The 19,370-nt window shown below is 37.6% G+C and overlaps 1 protein-coding gene across 1 annotated transcript in view; it reads right to left on the minus strand.

Annotated features, from left to right (window-relative positions):
- The window catches only part of WWC2 (WW and C2 domain containing 2), a 242,101-nt gene that overhangs the window by 82,360 nt on the left and 140,371 nt on the right, over window positions 1-19,370 (minus strand). The window contains exons 5-8 of the mRNA XM_027837597.1: window positions 19,010-19,089; window positions 9,342-9,471; window positions 6,547-6,693; window positions 5,475-5,548 (exon numbers count right to left, since the gene is read on the minus strand). Coding sequence (XP_027693398.1) covers window positions 5,475-5,548; window positions 6,547-6,693; window positions 9,342-9,471; window positions 19,010-19,089 — 431 coding nt within the window. The remainder of the gene's footprint in view (window positions 1-5,474; window positions 5,549-6,546; window positions 6,694-9,341; window positions 9,472-19,009; window positions 19,090-19,370) is intronic.

The following is a 19,370-nucleotide window of genomic DNA, read 5'->3' on the forward strand; positions in this document are numbered from 1 at the left end:
ATTACCCCTCATTTTTCAAATGAGGAAACTGAGGCCCAGACATTAAATAATTTGCCTAAGAGCATACAAATGGTTAGAAGCAGCAGAGTGAGGACATGAACCTCAAATCCAGCATGCTTTCCACTAAATGCAATTAATTTTGAGGGTGACATCACATTAGTCCTTAGGGCATCACATTCATCTCTACCTATCCACCATTGTAAGCTCGGGAGCTTTGCAAGCAGAGTATAAGCTACTTGAGGGCATGGTCTGGTTTTCATTTTTTAATTTAATTTTTATTTTTTTATATTACATTTACAAATTTTATGTTTTATATATATTTTACTTATTTTATAATTTATTTATTTGTTTATTTATTTATGGTCTTTATATCCCTAGTGGCAGTAAGCAGTAGGTGCCTAGGAAAAGTTGATCAAATTGATTTGACCAAGTGGAGTGAGCGAGTGATTCAGGGCCAGAGAGACTGTTACTAAACTGCTGGGAAGGAAGGTAGGGGGAAGCATGTGAACTGACATAGTTTTGCCAAGTGATACCCAAAAAAATACCTGAGTTTCATATATATTCCATACTACCAACTCTTCCATCATCCCCCAACTCCCCAAATTAAGGCAAAGCCAGTGGCCTAAATGCTTCCTCCCCGGGCGAATTCTCCTCAGGCTATAATTTATGGCAGCCTCTTTCCCCTTCCTTGGTAATTGTAAACTGGCTTCACCTGCATAAATATCTTGGGGTGAGGGGCACAAAATGTGATTTACCTTGAGGCTCCTGCTTCCTGGAAATTAATCCTGAGCTTGGCAATTATTTACACCTTACCGTAACTTAATTTTTTGCCTTGTTTTTTTAAAAAATAAGATATTTTCCAAAGAACAGATGGCTGAGAACAAGAAAGGGCAGTGGGCACCAGCAGACATCAGGAAAACAGTGTGAAAAGAGTACCCTTTCATCATCAGAGACACACACTTCTCCAACTTCACATTTTCACTTGGGTGAGGCCTAGCTTCAACTAAAACTCAAACTTAACCCTGAATTAGGCTTGTTTGTCCTTCATTCTTGAAGAAGACCATGACATCAGGAAGGTGATACCAGGACTTGCAAGTGAATTGGATTTAAGTGAGGAAGGGCTGTCCAAAGTCACCAGCCTCACCTTCTCCTCTGGAGCCATCTGGGTCCAGTGGCAAGACATAGATCAGGATGACTGGAGATGGCCCTAGATGCGATAGGAGACTTTGGTCTGGGTTAGTCTTAGCCCCAATCAAGACGACTGAATTCTACAGCCCCACTGGTATAATATTAAAGCAACAGGGCTTGTTCACCATGAAACCAAAGGGAAAAAAGGGGTGTATCCACTATTTTGACTATAAGCATAAGATTCAAGGGCACTATTTATTGAGAGAGAACACATCATGGTCTCTGCATAAGCAGTCAGTGTTCACGTAAAAAATGGCAGCATGATAAGAATTAGACACCAAGGAGCATGCAGCAGGACAAAGTAAAACCAAGAGGAAAAAATAACCCTTCCACCCGCCCATCATTGCTTTTTTTTTTTTTTTACATTAAAGAAAACAAGACAGGAGAAAAAGAAAACACACATAAAAAACCCAATCAGGGGTGAAGTCAGAAATGATCCTACATCCCACCACAATAAGCCTTTTGTTCTAGCTAAAAATATATTTCCCATCTCAAACTGGCACTAGAAACAACTGCCTCAACATACTGGAAAATTAATCATCAAAATGCTAAATAAGCATGATATTATTAGCCTCGTTAAGCACATAAAACAAAGGCTGAAAGGAGAAAACAGGTTTGAGAGAAACAAAGCCCACTCCTTTATTTATTTGGAATTCAGTAGGAAAAAGTATTTTCAACATAAGCATAGACCCTGGAGATTTATCTTTGTTTCAATGTTACCAGTGGCTTTACAATAAAATTAAAAGTGGTCATTCAAGAGAGCTGCCACCAAAATGGGAGAGAGCTAGTACCTTAAGTTGCGGTGTGAAGTCACTAATGAAACAAACTGGGGCCAGAATTGTACAAAGGTGGGGAGAAAGGGACACTTTTTTTTTTGTAACAAGTCAAGCATGAAATAGCTGCTGAATTTCAGATGTATTTTCTAGAGGATGCTTCAAGGTAAAAGAATATGAATACTTTAAAAAAAAAAAAGAATATGAACAAAAGTGTTTAGAATTCCAACGGAAAAACAGGCAATCTAAGTTTCTGCTATGTTTAACGGTGTGCTCACCAGAGAAAAATCTTATCTATTTCCTTGCACATAGTAGGCATGCAAATGTTTAATGAATTAAGGGTCCAAAGTCTGATTTTATCCAAAGTTACAGGGATGAAAAGTTATATAAGGGATTCAGCAGCATAAAGTGATGGCCTCAGGCAAGCATGCATCCCCAATGTAGATTTCTTGCTATGGAGGTCGTTTCTTATGACTTATTTCACTGAGTGAAATGAATAAAATTTCTGAATTACATTCAAAACAACTCTCTCTGCTGCTCTTGCTTCACTAAAGGTGTATAGCTCGGAGCAATACACCGCTCAAATCTTACACCATGCTGTGTCTCTGTGCCACAGCAGCAGGTTCCATCTATTCGCTACTTTTCAGGGACATGAAAAACACACTGAAAAATGACTTTGTGCTTGTTCTAATCACTCAATCAACAAATATTATAATAATATCGGCGAGCATTTTTAGAGCACTGGAAGGTTTGCCAAGCACTTTACCTAGGTTATTTGTTTTGATTCTCTAGTATGTGTAAGGCATCACGGGGCGGGGTGTGGCAGAAAATGGAAGTCTAAGAGATATTTCCCACCTTCAGGAAACATAACCGTCTAGTTTAAACTGAAAAGCACTACAGTGACAGACTCTTTAAATACAATTTGCCAGTTTCACCTTCATTTATGGGGGTAAGTGTGTGTACATGTGTCTGTAAATACAACAGTGTTAGATTTTTCCTCTTAAACCTGAGTTAGAGAAATGAAGTTTTTTTTTTCTCTTCAATTAAAAAAAAAAGTCCCTCCACCTTATCAAACAAACTTGAATTTTGACTCTTTGTAGAAACATGGACAGTTAGAATTGTTAGAATAAATGCTAACAAGACTTTAGTAACAGATTTCAGAATGGTGGGTGGCATGTGATATTGGAAAGTTACACCACCATCAATTCTAAAGCTGTCCAATTGTTAATGCTACAGAAGAGCTATACCATTAGAGGAGTTTAATAGTAAACTGACACTATTGTTTAAAACAAAACAAAAAACCCCAACAACACGTTTTAAATTAGACTCCTAATCAGATATAAGCTACAATGGAAAGGAGATGAGAAAAAGAACCTGTCTGTCTTCTCTGCAGAGGTGAGGAACTATTGGTGTGAAATATTACACATATTGTCAGACTCCAAAGATATACTGGCTAATTTTGCTGATTTTATTCCCTCCCCCACCTTCCCTATTTTCTTCTATATTCACTGTTCTGAGGGCTGGCTAGTTTACTGAGTAAGGATGTGGGAAGAGGTTATGTTTGGAAAGGAAGGGGATATAAAAACAAAATAGCAATACAATTTTTGTTTTTAAAAAAGTTATAACGTGGCATGAACAATTATTCATGTAGCACTCAATTCATAGCACATAGTAGGTTTGTGGAATAAATGCTGAATGAAAATAATTAAAAGGAGGAAAATGAGTGAGAGGTTTAGCATTCAACTCTATATTGTATGCACTAAAGAAAATAAATATTTGCATTCCCTGGTGGTAAAATAAGATTTATGTTCTTAGGACCTATAATCTCCAATATGCATATGTTTGAGGAAATACCTCATTTTAAGTCATGTCAGTAAATATGTCATGTAAACATGACAGTCGTGTCAGCTAAATATTAGCACTACACAATGTGCTAAGCACTTAGGACAGAAAGAAAAGCAAACAAAACAAAACTTGTCTCGTACCTCAAGGATCTCACAGTTTAATCAGGGAGACAAACAATTTTTTTAAAGTTTTAAATTTTAATTTTTTTAATTTTAATTTTTTAAAATTTATCACCACTCTTAATAACAATCATACTCTTCAATAGCCAAACAAGATATTCTTCATGTTAAAGTTCTCAACGGAAACTTCATACTAAAAGAGCCTTCTTCCTTCTAGGAGAAACCAATCCTACCGTAGCTCTCCACTTTTACCAGATTTTAAATCTAGAGAGAGAACACAGTTTCTCCCCTTGTGCTTTCCCAATCGACAAAAGGCATTTATTTTCTAAGATTTTAGAATAAGGGAGATAATTAAGCCAAAGGCATCACTAGAATTCTTCCTCATTAAAAAAACAAAAACAAAACCAGATGAATAAATGAACAAATAAGCAAACAACACTAACAGAAAAGGACTGCCCCTTCACTTTCTGAAAATAATTGGTAAATAAAATCCTTTCTGTTCTGTTGTTCTTATTTAGTTGACTTTTTGTGACCCCATTTGGGGTTTTCTTGCCAGAGATACTGGAGTGGTTTACCATTTCCTTCTCTAGCTCCTTTGACAGATAAGTAAACTGAGGCCAACAGGGTAAAGTGACTTGCCCAGAGTCACACAGCTGGTGAGTATATGAGGTTGAATTTGACCAATAGTCTTTCTGACTCCGGGGCCAGCATTCCACCCACTGTTCTACCTAGGGGCAGTAAAATAGAATTCTGGAGTCCACCTCCTAGACAAGGGTAGGGTCTTGGCACAGTGCCTGGCACAGAGTAAGTGTTTTTCAAAAACTGATTGACAGTGGAGTCCCTTCTGCCACACAGGAGCAGAGTCACAAAGCAGGAAAGAATGGAAGTACATAAATCTGACAAGAGTACTTAAATAATAGAGTTCTTCCCTCACTATTCACATTGAGCTGCCAATCACACAGGTCTAAGAAACATCCCAGGGCCTCCAAAGATGGATGAAATAAAGAGGCCTTCACTTCAGGGAGAAGGACTCCTTAGTTACTTTGGGTTTTGGCTTACAGGTATTTTATCTTTGAATTCCTCAAGGGTAGACTGAGCCCAAGTCTTGGTGCAAAGCAGTTGGCAAAATTTGGTCCACTCTCGTGATTTAATAGGACACATAACAAAGCCTCTGATTCAATGCAACATTATCCAATTCCTGCATATCTGAGAAATCAACCTCTTTACTTCAACAGGAATCATTTCATGGGTTCCTAAGAATCCTTTTCTTCTTTAAAGCACAGGGCAACCCCTCCTGCCCACTCTCATACCTCTTCTTCTGCCTCCTTACAATACTCTTAAAGGGAAAAAAAGAAACCCATACTCTTCTAGGCACATTTTTAAAAATAAAAATAAATTTTAAAGGAAGAAACTGGCTGCTTTACACTGAGTTTGCCTTCAGAGCGGCCAGCAGATGTCACTATAGGAGCAAAGATAAATTTCAGCAAAGAAAATGTATTTTGAAACCTTTGCCCACCGAACATAAACAAATAACAACTCCCACTATTACCTTCTTTTGGCTTCTTCATATCGTAGACTTAACCTGACCTTTTCCGCTAAGTTGGCTCTATTTCTTGCTCCAAACTAGTAAAAGAAACAAACAAATGCCACCAATTAATTCTGTAGTGAATAAAGCAAATCATTTACATTTTTAGGAACTGCAAGTAAATCTTTCTACACAAATTAGGGTTGTTTTTTTTTTTTTTAGGATATCCACATATCTGGTAGCCTCAATAAGGTAACAAAAAAGAAACTTCTGAGGATAATCAATTGTGTAGTGCATCTAAAAACATCTTTCCCTTATGTTAACATTCAAGGTAAAAATGTTAGGCAAATATTTCTGGTGGCTAAAATTTTATGGCAGGTGTAGAGGCTCAATAAAATACATGAACTGGAACTAATTTCTTTGTTTCTAAGAGTCAAATTTCCATCAATTAGCTTCCAACTGCACAAAATGAAAACCAAGTTTAAGTATATAGTTTTTCAAATGTCAGCCAGGGTCATGACCTCTACTTGACTTCTACTTTCATAATCCTGCTTTTTTTTTTTCATAATCATGCTTTAAGAGAAGGTGAGAGAATAGGAAATCAATTAGGAATGTGTAAGAAAAGGTATCCATTATTGTCATTTCAAAACAACTAAGAAAAAAAAAAGAACCAAGGAAGCTAGAAAAATGACTATGGCTTCCCTTCTTCTGAATAATGCTTCAAAAATGTATTTTCTTTATGGTTTTAAAATCTATTTCGCATTAGATGTTTTAAAAATTATTGTAAAACACATCCACAAAAAAGCCAGCATAAATTCAAACTATGAGTTTTGTAGAGTTTCAATGGAATACCTGAATATAACCTGAGGAAGATTAAACAAAACTGTTCATATGGAAAGGATGTGAACCTTGGTCCCCAGCCAGAAAAAACAGGGCTATGATTTTTTTAAACCTGCCTCATGAGGATAAAGCACTGAGTTGGTATGGCTGGACTGCAAACCTTGGCATATAGCTAGTGTTCCTGTTTTCCATTCCCACTGGAATCCAGTCCCCCTCGTGACATCATTCAAGCCTCCCTCTCCATAAAGCCACTTACATCTCCAGAGATGCCTGTTTGTGACCCGGCATCAAGGGTCTGTCTGGACAGAGATAAATGAGAGCTCACAGAGTTGGTCCTTAAGTCTGGTTCAGATCTCCCAATGCTTTGGTCCAAATGAAGCCGTTCGTGCAGCTTGGCGAGACTCTGTCCAGGAAACAAATTATTTTACAAAACAATTTTTATTCAAGATAGCCTTCCTTAAAGTAAAATTAAACACTGATCCAAGCCATGAAAGAAATGCTCATTACTTCATTGGAATATGCACTTTTACTGAAATGGCTAAGACATAGTATGGTAATAAAATACATTGTTTTGTATTTCTGTACATAAAATGGTGCTGGAAAATGCTCAATTTTAGCACCATTTTATGTTAAACATATATATGTATATATATATAAACATCATACATATATATATATACACATAAACATTATACATATATGTATATAAATAAGATTTATCAAGGGCAATCTTATTTTTCCAGATCTCTAGAAATGAAAAGAAATAATATTGTAATTTAATGTTGGATACATTCATGAACTAAGAATATATTTATATATAGCTTGTATGTAATAGAAATTCTGTGAATCCTGAATTTTGGTAAAATGAATCACATTCTGAATGTATTGATGCACTTATTTACTGAAAAAATCTCAGAATTCTAAAATTTAGAAGACATGTTTTTAAGGACGCAACATTCGGCTCTTAAAGTGAATCTGGAGATAATTTTGTCTACCTCTTCATTCTAAAGATGAAGAAGCTGAGGTCTAAATAAGTCTAATGACTAGTTTAGGGTCACATAGTCAGTGGTGACACAGCCAACTCTAGGACTGTGGTAAATAATCATCCCACCCCTTGTCCAATTTATATGTTTTATAAAGCCATATTTTCATAAAATTGGGTTTGCTTAAAGTAGGGACAGACTCTTTTCTATACATACATAGTAAAACTATTAAAAACCCAATGGGGGCCATCTCCAGTCCTGATCAATATCTTGTCACTGGACCCAGATGGCTCCAGAGGAGAAAGTGAGGCTGGTGACCCTGCACAGCCCTCCCTCACTTAAATCCAATTCACTTGCAAATCACGGCTTCATCTCCCTGATGTCCCAGTCCCCACTGAGAACGACGGACAAACAACAACATTAAAAAACTAATATACCAACTTTGAGAAGAACCTGGGTCATGGCAACCCAGGCATAATTTCAAATTATCATCAGAGATGATTAGAAAGCATCTCCACACTGACACTCAGGATATTTAGGGAAAACCTTCCCCTCCTTAGGTAAAACAAATACTTACATAGAGGCTTATATAAAACATTATTAAACTAAGTTTTTAAAGGTACTTAAAAGTTCACTTTTCTTCTAAAAATTAAAGCATAATATAAAATCCTGTCAGTGTTCATAGAAACCAGCAGAGCATATACCATTTGCTCTTTACAGTGTGGTGACCGAGGAAAAAAATTCATTGTCTTGAGGAAAAAATTTCGTCTTTTAACTATGGGTATTAGATGAGTCCAAACTTTGATTCAATGATAAGAAAACCGATTTGATTAGCTCCACCAATTTGCTGACATGTGAAGACACATTTGATTATTTTATGATCCAATGTTTTAAAGAATTATTTATTATTAAACATTAAGATTCTTATAATGCAAAAATGGACTATTTACAAAAGTATAGTTTAAGCAGTCAATCACTGTTAACTCTCATCAGAGGTATTTTTAAAGTCTATTTTAGGGTATCTGAAAAGAAAATTTAAAAGTGCCTATTGGCTACAGAAAATCAAGAATATTTCTCTCTCTATACATATGACCAATATTCTACCAATGATCTACTTGAGATACTTGTACTTAATTTTAAGGCTGAAGAAGTCTTATCAAGAATAGAAATAACACAGTGGTATTAGATATTCCTCCAAAAAAGGTAAATCAATCATACTAATTAGCTAGGTTCAGGGCTCAAAATATCTGAAATCCACTCTGTATGGCTTCAGCAAATTAAATATGGTCTCTTTATTTATTCTCTGATGAAGCTTTGACCTACCTGCAAATGTCTACAATCCTGGGAATGCAGCAGGCGGTACAATGTGGAGAGCTGAATGGCTTCAGCCTCACTGCATGTAAGACATTAGCTGAATTATGGCCAAATTCTATGTGTTGATTGGAGAATTTCGCTGTTTGTCATCAAGCAATCCCTCCTGATCACATCAGGAGTAGTCCAAGGTGATTTACTTAGGTCACTGGTCATCTCTAGGCTGGAAGCCCTTTCCAATTAGCTTTAAGATTCCCCATGACTTTTCAATTTCCCTTTTATGTGTTGTCTTCTCCTATCAGAATATAAGCTCACAGATAGGCAGGGACTGTCTTTCTTTCTACTTATCCCTAGATAAGCAGAGAGTATCCCCAGAGCTTAGCACAGTGCCTGGCAGATAGCCAGCACTTAATAAATTTTTTGACTTGACTTGATAATAGAATTAGGAATACACTAGTCTGTGGCTCCAGGAGCCACTGCAAATCTATTGCAAAGATTGAGAATTGCAGGGCGTCTTCAGAACCAACCTGATTTCTCCAATACCTGTCCTACTTTTTAACACTCTCCCCACCAACTACTTGTCTTGGGCCAAATTCAAACTCATTTGGTTCATAAGCCCTAGGACAATGCTTGAACACAGCACAAGTCAAATAGTCACTTGGTTTACTACAAATGTTGGGTATTTTTCTCCCAAAGGAAGATATGAAGGACCTGAGAGAGTAGAAGTATGCTTAAAAAAAAATAACGCTGCACATACCTGCATTAGATCTTGTTTCTCTCTCTCTCCTGAGCTAATGGCCTTCCTGATGGACTTCATTTCAGTTAGAATAGCTTTGGCCTTGCTGAGTTCATATCCACTATGTTCTCCAGACATTTTCTGGTCAATTCTGCACAAATATCAAAGGAAGAATACTAGTTAAACTGGTCATCCCATCAAAAACCTTGTCTATAAATATCAATGTCATTTTTTCCCACCCTTTCCGGCTCCTAATTCCCACCTTCCTCCCTATATTTGTTACAATCCAATTCATACTGGAGCAAGATAAGTTACTCATCCTGTTTCTATATAGGTCAAAATTATGGCAGACTTTCTCTTTCCCCAGCTGTTTTCTCACCTGCATAATTACATTTCCATTACCACCTATAAGTTCTAGCATCCAAACCTCACACACATTTTGATCCATATCTACACCATTTCTAGAAGATTAAATAAAGACATTTTCACAGAAAAGCAACATTAATAATTCTTACTACTGTGGCAACCACTGACATGAATATCTTTCAAATAAAGAAATAACTCTTTATTTGGTCCTGGCAAGTAACCAGTCACATCTAGGCTAAGAGGTTGTTTTTTTCTTTCTAACCCCGCCTTGCCAGATGTTATCTCATCTTCATTTTATGAAGCATATGAATAGAGAAAAATGGAGACAGGGCTGTCTGTCTTAATAACTTGGTATTTTAGGAAAAAGACAGAATGTTATTTTTTGCCAAATATGTATTGCTAACATTAGTTTAATGAAAATTCATCTTCAAAGGGATCTCGTTATAAGTGCAAATCTGGTTACCAACTGGACAACTGTCACTAGTATTAAGCCAGAAATATATCTCGTGAGCCCCTTGTGCCAAGAGATATAAATGTGACTTTATGATTATTTTGTGTTATACAGACCATTAAATAACCTGACTCTATTTGAAAGGCTTTTTAGAATCATTTCTAAAGACCCTTTCTCATCTTCTGAATCTTACTCTAGCATGCTCTCTGGTCTCATTAGTAATACATTTGGTGCTTTAATTGCTGAAAATACAGCTGTACTTTTGCCCCCTCGTTCTCATGCTCACAGACATTCTAGCACACAGGTCTGTTTTATCCACAGAACCTTTGGACAGCCGACATAGTTCACCATATTTCCATGAGTCTTCAGAGGAAGCTGTCATTGAGTTCCACTGACTTCTAAGACATTTAAGAGTTTACATTTCTTTTGGATATAAACACTGTGACCTTGAAAACAATAGCTATTTCATCTTAACTTATATCCTTCCAACTTTAGTTTACTCTAACAAGTGCAGTTTATAAATAACGTATTTCCCCCAAGTACTATTTAAGTAAATAATTTATAATGCTAAACAAACAATTATAGCCCTGCTTTAACGAACTTAGGAAAATACTTTGTCATAAAGATCATCACTACATACCAAATGGTTATTTTTTTCCTCCTGCTTAAAAAAACCACCACATAGAATGACATTGCTTTTTTCTCCTCTTAATCAGGTCAGCCACTACAAGAAATGCAGTGATTGAATACTATACATACTGACGTAAAAGAAACCACAGAATTTTTGTAAAGGGAACGGTAATTTCAGAGATTCCTTTATCCAGACCCTTCATTTTAAAGATTAAGGAAACAAAGGTCCAGAAATGACTTACCTAAAGTAATATCTCTATTTGGATGGGCTGTTATAGTAATCCCATTCAGAAGGTTTGGCCTCTGAAAGTTTGGTTTTAAGTTCATTTATTTCTGAAGATTGGTTTGTTTTTTTTGGGGGGGGGGGGGGGGGGGGTAATTAGGGTTAAGTGACTTGCCCAGTGTCACACAGCTAGTGAGTGTCAAGTGTCTGGTCTGAGACCAGATTTGAACGTAGATCATTCCTGACTCCAGGGTCAGTGCTTATCCACTGCACCACCTAGCTGCCTCTAGATTTTTTACATTCACATTTGACTCAATATATTATTGCCATCAAAACTTGACCAAAAACCCCAATTTTGATTTGGAGAAAGGGCTTAGAAATTAATTGCTGGTTCCAGATACAATCTGGCAGTATGTAATGAGGTTACTATGATCTCTCAAAGGAAAAAAAAAAAAGCTAAGACAATCTGACAGGTTTTGAATATTTTCAAGTGTATTTACAGTAAATTTATATAAGATTATAAAGTCAGCATGCTAAGATCTTATAGTCTACACATTTTTCAGGCAATTACATGACTATAATGACACATTCTCCTTTGGATAGTGTTTCTCAAAGTCTCCCACTATTTTTTTTTCCCCCAAATATATGTAAAAACAATTTTTAACATTTTTTTATTTTTAACTTCCAAATTCTCTCCCTTCCCCCCCCCACTGAAAAGGCAAGCAATTTGATCCAGGTTATACATGTGTAGTCACGTAAAATGTATTTACATGTCAATCATGTTGTAAAAGAAAACACAAACAAAAAAAAACACAAGGAAAATAAAAGTAAAGAAAAAGTATGCTTCAAGCTGCATTCCGACTCCATCAGTTTTTTCTTAGGAAAGGGATAGCAGTTTTCATCATAAGTCCTTCAGAATTGTCTCGGGTCATAGCACTGCTAAGAATAGCCAAGTCATTCACAGTTGGTCATCATACAATGTTCTCCTGGTTCTGCTCATCCCACTTTGCATCAGTTCATGTAAGTCTTTCCAGGTTTTTTCTGAGAGCATCCTGCTCATCATTTCTTACAGCACAACAGTGTTCCATCACAATCATATACAACAACTTGCTTAGCCAGTCCCCAGTTGATAGACATTCTCTCAATTTCCAATTTTTTGCCACCACTAAAAGAGCTGCTGTAAATATTTTTGCTTTTTATCTCTTTACTGCCCTTACTTTTATAAACTTCTCATGTTGCTTGTCCTTCATTTTCAAAGAGGACTGATGACATTACAGGGTGATATCTTAACTGGTGTGTGAACTGGATTTAAGTGAGGTAGAGTTCTACAAAGTCAGCCTCACTCTCTCTTCCAGAGTCATAGAAGTCCGGTGACGAGACAAAAGTCGGGACAATTGGCCATGGCTTACAATGCAGCGGATGACCTTGGCATCTTCAATTTATGACCAATCTCTAAATATTCCACAGCCTCTGATTCAGTCACCCTCATGGCCATTGGAACAATCTGTTCTCATGTACCCACTGGCTGGGGGAAGTCTTCACATGCTTGGTGTAGACATCCCCCTAATTCCGCAACATGTGTAAGGTTCATTAGTTACCCTCAACCTGGTTTAGCCCATCTGATGAGATGATTTATCATTAATGAGGATGCGCATACTATAGCTTGATGGAGCCACAGCTGAGAGCTGAATGCCAGGTGGACACAAAAGGACACCAATGAGCAGCTCTGAAAAGGGCTCAGCAGTCCACACATCAGAGGTGCTAGTCCTCCCTAAGCACCACATATAACCTATGATTTTCTCTATGCACACGTACACTTTTCTCATAAAACATTCTGTAATTACTAATATTCTCTTGGCCACTTCTTTTGGGGTAATAAGTCTGAAGGTTCCACCCCCCCCCAACAAACTTTGAATTTCTTCCCCTCTTTCAGATACCTTAAGACTCAAGGTACATTAAGATACCTTAACACCGTCAAAATTATGTCACCTCCAGCACAGACCTCCGTGTGTGTATGTGTGTGTGTGTGTGTGTGTGTGTGTGTGTGTGTGTGTGTGTGTTTAGGCAATTGGGGCTAAGTGACTTGCCCAGGGTCACACAGTAAGTGTGAAGTGTTTGGTCTGAGGCCGGATTTGAACTCAGGTCCTCCTGACTGCAGGGCCGGTGCTCTATCCACTGCACTACCTAGCTGCCCCACAGATCTCCTTGTGCATACGTGAGTCTAGTCTAGTTACTCTCCCATTTTTTCTTCTTTCATGTCAATTTTATTTCCTCATGCAGCATATCCAGACCATGATGCAAAGACATGCCTAGTGTGGTGGCCTCATTGTCACTTATGGTGAATTAAGTTTGGTCCATTACCCCTCCTATTTCCTACTTGATACCTTTAGGATGTGTTCATTTGGTTGGGCCTCTGCCATGCTTTCTGAAACTGCTCTCTGCTTGCATTATGATGCAATCCAATTCATAATTTTCCACCCCGCTCTCCATTAAGATTTCATAAATAAGTTTATATTTTAAACTGGTTTTTCCACTTGACTGACATCTCCCTCCACTTGACAAGGAGATCAATCATTTGCTAGCTGAGGTGGTTTCTAAATTCTTTCAGTTTCCTTGTTACAGCAATTGGCTGATGTGGGTAGATTCCTTAGGAAATGGTGATAGTCTGTGTCAACATCTGTTCTATTTCCTATTTTCTAGTATCAAACAATTGTTTATGTAGGTCAGTTTATAGATACTACAACTGCACGCCTTATCTTCTTGGTATTGCTTATGACAGGGTAGCTAGGTGGCACAGTGGATAGAGTGCCAGGCCTAGAGTCAGGAAGACTCACCCTCTTAGACACTTACTAGCTGTGTAACTGTGGGCAAGTCACAACCCTATTTGCCTCAGTTTCCTCATCTGTAAAATGATCTGAAGAAGGAAATGGCAAACCACTCCAGTATCTTTGCCAAGAAAACCCTAAATGTGGTCATGAAGAGTCAGACACAACTAAAATGAGTAAACAACGACAACATTGATTATGATCTTTGTTCTGATAAATCAGTGATCTGAAAGTACACACACAAACGATTCAAGAACGAATGACTTGTACATAAATAAATACTCTTGTTAAAATATAAGCAAATTTATTTTTATGTTATTTGGTGCTTACTCACTATGTCTAGTGCCTCCCCAACTCTATTCTTAAAAAAAGTATTCATGACACATCAGTGCAAGATTCCTGGGTAGTATGGCAAACCTTTGACACTTCACATTTCTTTATTTCTGAACCATATTTTCCAAAATTTTTTCCCCTGCCCTTTCCTTTTCTAACTTTTACCTTGAAGTCGCTGGTTTTAATGGGGTGGATAGATCTTACTGAATTCTTCACATAATTTCTTGAGCTCTTCCTTCTTTGCAACAGATATTGGTTTATAATCTGCAATTATTTTCATATTTTTTTAAAAAATGCTTATCATGAACACTGCAAGAAGCGATTGCCAAATGTCCCATGAAAGGATGACTCTTCTTGCCTTCGAGAGCTAGATAAAAAATTAATGTTATTTGCCTCTTCGAGGAGAAACTATGAGCCATCCTTCTCCTCCTACATGGCTATAACTTGCTTTTCTCTTCTGGCTTCATTTATGCTAAGAATGTTAAGATTGATATAATTCTCCTCCTCCTGTATCACATCCACTCATAGCTTTTGGCCAACAGTTAAGTAAAAGCTTATAGATGACTTGACTGTGGAATTGTTAGCATCCTTTATTCCCTTTCCTACACTCTGTCACCTGTCCATGCAGAAGTAGAAGTAGAAGTAGATGGAGAATTGCGGGCCACTTTGTATTTCTCTTTGTTTCATGCGGCCAAGGCATTCACCACCTCAGTGCCAGCCTATTGGTGATGAGTGTCTCTCTACTATCCTAGACTAGGCCTTGAAAAGCAGACCAAGTTTGTCTCAAGAGCTATATTGCAGGCCACTATAGCGTGCATTCTGCTAAAATAGCTGTAGAGAATCTTAGGCATTAGAGGAGGGCTTTGTGCAGAGGCTGCTTTTAGTATAGGGCAGAAAAATACAGAAAATACCAGAAAAAAATCAGTATCCATTTCCTATACAATGCCAGTGGAATGAGAAGAAAAAACAGTTTTGTCACATTTTTTGTTTCATCCAGAGTTTATTCTATATGACTGCCAGCATAAAAAACCATTTTGGGGGCCTTAGATTGAAAATAATCAAATCATAAAGACACCCCCCCACACATACACATACTCTATTCCCAAATAAAACTACTAAAAGATTACAGCATAAAATGAAAACATTGAAGAACACTAAAATTTCAAAACCAACAAAAATAATACAGTATTTAAGACATTGAAATTCCTTTACTGAGCTTCTATTTAAATCCTTTTGTGAAGGACTTTTATTTTTTTTTCCTCTTAGCCTGCCCCATCACATCCCAGCTATAAGCCAAGATCCTTTCAGGTCAAGAGGCTCTTGAAGGCCTAAAGTCATCGGTTTAAACAGTTCCAAGGCACAATGACGATGGGGGGTTCTGATTGAATGATCGGGTAGCGGGCATGCTACATGGCAGCATATTACTTTGTACAGTGCCCCACACTCCAAATAAACCCACTTTATTCTGCGTATAACTAAGACGGACAAAAAAGTCTCTGACATAAGATATCATATCTTTCAGGTTTCAGCTAATGGGATTAGATCCATTCCAAAGTGGCTGCCTGAATTTCCACAAGTGTCCATTGTTTTCCTGTGGTATGCTGTTGACAGATTCTCAAACATGCCTTGGATTCCTCTAGAAATTGCTTGCAAGCAAGTCGCTTTAAAACAATACCTCATTGTGGCATTAATATAATAAAAACAGCATGTTTGGCTAACCTTTAATCCTAAGATTGTGGTATGAGTTGTTGTTATTGTTGTTGTTTTAAAACAGTATTAGGCTTGTGTGCGGTCAATGATACCTAATTTCTGGATAAACCTATTAGGGCATTACCCCTTCTCTTTCCAACCACAACCTCAAACTTATAGTGGGTTTAACCCCCCACAAAAAAATCTTATTTTAGAAATTAAACATTTTTCAATCAACTCCATCATCTACTGAGGCAGATTAACTTTGAAATGAACTTCTTTTTCTCAATAACAGGGAACAACTGGGGGTGGGGGCTGTGATAAGAAAACTTGTTTTGAACTCTGATTGTCCTCAAAAACTTTCTACTACTCACAGTTACCAGACAGACTGTAATTCCTAGAGAAACTGCAATTCGTGGGAGGGAAAGAGGCGTACAAAACCTCAAACTAATTTGGTCTCCAGATTATTTCATTTAGTCGGGGTGATTTTTTTTGATTCTGTTCCTCAGGCTGGCTCTGGTTTGGAACCATACTTCTAGGTCAGAATTGAAACCCACAGAGCTTTTGGGAATGTAGGGAAATCTAAAGCACCAATCTGTTCATGAAAGCCTTGGAAGAAATGGGGAAAAGAGGCCAGGATATATGTATGTAGACATTGTCCATGTATGCACCAGTGGTCAATGGTCTGCCAGAAGAATAGAAATGGCTATCCTTAGATATCACCTGATATCTAATTTTCCATGTAGAACAATTAGTATATGCTTTTCTGGGGTTAACACGATATCAATGAATCACAGGGAGAGATCAGAACACTTCTTATGCAGACCTTGGCAATCCCCTGAGGACACATCCTCGTACCCTATAAAGACTTGGATGAGCTGACAAAAATCATTCTGGTTCCTGACTGCAACAAAGGGTACCCTTCTGAGCTTACAGGCTGGAACTGAGTACATTCCCCAAAGGAGATACCTTAGAACAGGTTGGTATTCTCAGGCAGGACGTGATAGAAAGAAGTGTGAGGGTACAGCAGAAATATCCTGTTCTTGGCCCATCTTATGGGAATCTCCCTGAACTTGGAATCACAGAAATTTACCAGAATGGTTATTTCCTCTAAACATCTTTTCTAAATGACAAATGATCACTTAACCTGCATTTAGAGACTTCAATTATGGAGGAATGGACTACCTTCCCAAGGTAGGACATTCTGCTTCTGGATACCTCTAATTGTGAGGAAGTTTTTCCTTCCATCATGTCTAAATCGGACCCTCTGCAGTTTTCACCTACTACTCCCATATCAGTCCTCTCAGACCAAGCAGAATATGTCTGTTCCTCTATGCCCAAAGGGCTATAAAATTGTGCATACCCTTTGATCCAGCAATACTACTGCTAGGTCTATAGCTCAAAGACATCCGGAAAAAAAGGGGGGGGGGAGCTAGCTGGTGCAGTGGATAGAGCACCAGCCCTGGATTCAGGAGGACCTGAGTTCAAATCTGGCTTCAGACACATAGCACTTACTAGTTGTGTGACCCTAAGCAAGTCACTTAACCCCATTGCCTAGCCAAAAAAAAAAAAAGAGAGAGAGAAAAAAGGACCTATTTGTATGAGAATGTTGATAGCAGCTCTTTTTGTAGTGGCTAAGAATTGGAAATCAAGGGGATTCCCATCAGTTGGGGAATGGCTGAATAAGTTGTGTGGTATGTGGTTATGATGGAGCATGATAGTGCCATAGGAAATGACAGGTAGGATGATTGTAGAAAAACCTGAAAGGACTTAGATGAACTGATGCAAAGCAAAGTGAGCAGAACCAGGAGAATGTTGTACATATTAACAGCAATAATGTATGATGAAGAACTATGAATGACTTAAATATTCTCAGCAATACAATGATTCAAGACAATCCTAGTCGATTATTGATGAGACATGCTATCCACCTCCAGAGAAAGAACCGATATTGTCTGAATGCAGACTGAATCATGCTATTTTTCAGTTTATTTTTTTTATTTGAGTCTTCTTGTACAAAATGACTAATATGGAAATGTTTTACATGATTGTATATGTGTAACCTATGTCTGACTGCTTACTAGCTCAGGGAGGAGAGAAGGGAGGGCACTCAAAACTTTTAAAAAATTGTTTTAATATATAATAGGGGAGAAATAAAATATTTTTTTAAAAGAAAGTAACTTAGACTTTCATTTACTTTCTCTTAATAAAAGCTGTTACTTCTGAAGATACTTGAAATATTTGAGGGAAAAAAAAATAAGTCTGCTCCCATGAGGGAACACCAAATACTTGAAGACTGCTATCATGTTCCTCACCAACAGACTAAAGATTTCAAATTTGTTCAATTTATCCTTGTTTGACATAATCTCTGTTTCCTTCATTATCACTTCATCATCATTCCTAGAGGCACATCTTAGCTTGCTGATATTCCCCAAATGGGGCACCTAAATCTAAAATAGAGAAAAGCGAGCACCAGGGGTATGCTGGTAGATGTTATACCACTGGGGAAAAAATAGCCACAGGAAAAAAATGTGTACAAGACACACTTTTCAATTTAATATAAATTATTAACATTTTCTCCAACACCTTCTTAATCAACAAAACTATGAGTCAAGCCCTGATTTGTAGTATTTGTCAATTTCCAAGGTGTAAAGGTTCAAAATGAAAATGTCACAGTTGGCTCTCTGCTTCCAGCTGGCTGCCGCCCAGCCCTGGCTACCTGCACACTATGCTATTGGTTATGTCTAACCACAGCCTGCCATCACATCAGCTTTTCTAATGTGGCTGCTATTTTACAATGCTTATTCATAGTGAGCTCACTGGGAAATGTCCCAGTCTATTTGTGAACGTAAAAATAGCACTTTACATTTATATCCCTATTAAATTTCAACTTCTTAAATTCCACTCATCATTCTAGGGCGCTGAGATTTAGAATGCCTTCTCTGTCATCCAGCATGTTAGCTGTTCCTCCGAGCTATACATGCTACATCCCCCCAAAAGAAAGCCAATGCCTTGAAGTCAGAGGCATGAGGTTACTGGTGTCTTCTGCATCTTCTGCGTGGAGCACAGTCCCTTACACCCAAGTGTGTGTTATATTCAACCTCCACTGATATTTATTTGCTGCTAGCCAAGGAGCTTGTGATGTATTCAAGTTAATTTCAAACATACTTACTGTTGCAGTGTTTCAAACCCTTGTTCTTTGTACAGTAATTCTTGCTTCATCTGTGAAAGTTCTCGCTTCAGTTTTTTAACCTTTTGTGAGAAATTAATATAAGAATTAGAAAACCAGGGAGAAATAATTTACTTAGAATTACAGTCTATTAAATATGGAAGGAACCTTCATGTTTATTTAGTACAACTTTCTGATTTTACAGATGAGGAAACTGAGGCTCAGGATGCTTAAGTGACTTGTCTAGATGAGAGCTAGTAAAGCAGAAGGAGCTGCATTTGAAACCAGGGCGTCTGACTCTCAGGCCATTCACTGCATTTTCTACCATACTGCTTTGTGACATACTAATGGCATAAGAGCCATT

Source organism: Vombatus ursinus, unplaced genomic scaffold (assembly GCF_900497805.2).
Source record: "Vombatus ursinus unplaced genomic scaffold, bare-nosed wombat genome assembly UNPS02014821.1, whole genome shotgun sequence".
Classification (NCBI taxonomy): Eukaryota; Metazoa; Chordata; class Mammalia; order Diprotodontia; family Vombatidae; genus Vombatus; species Vombatus ursinus.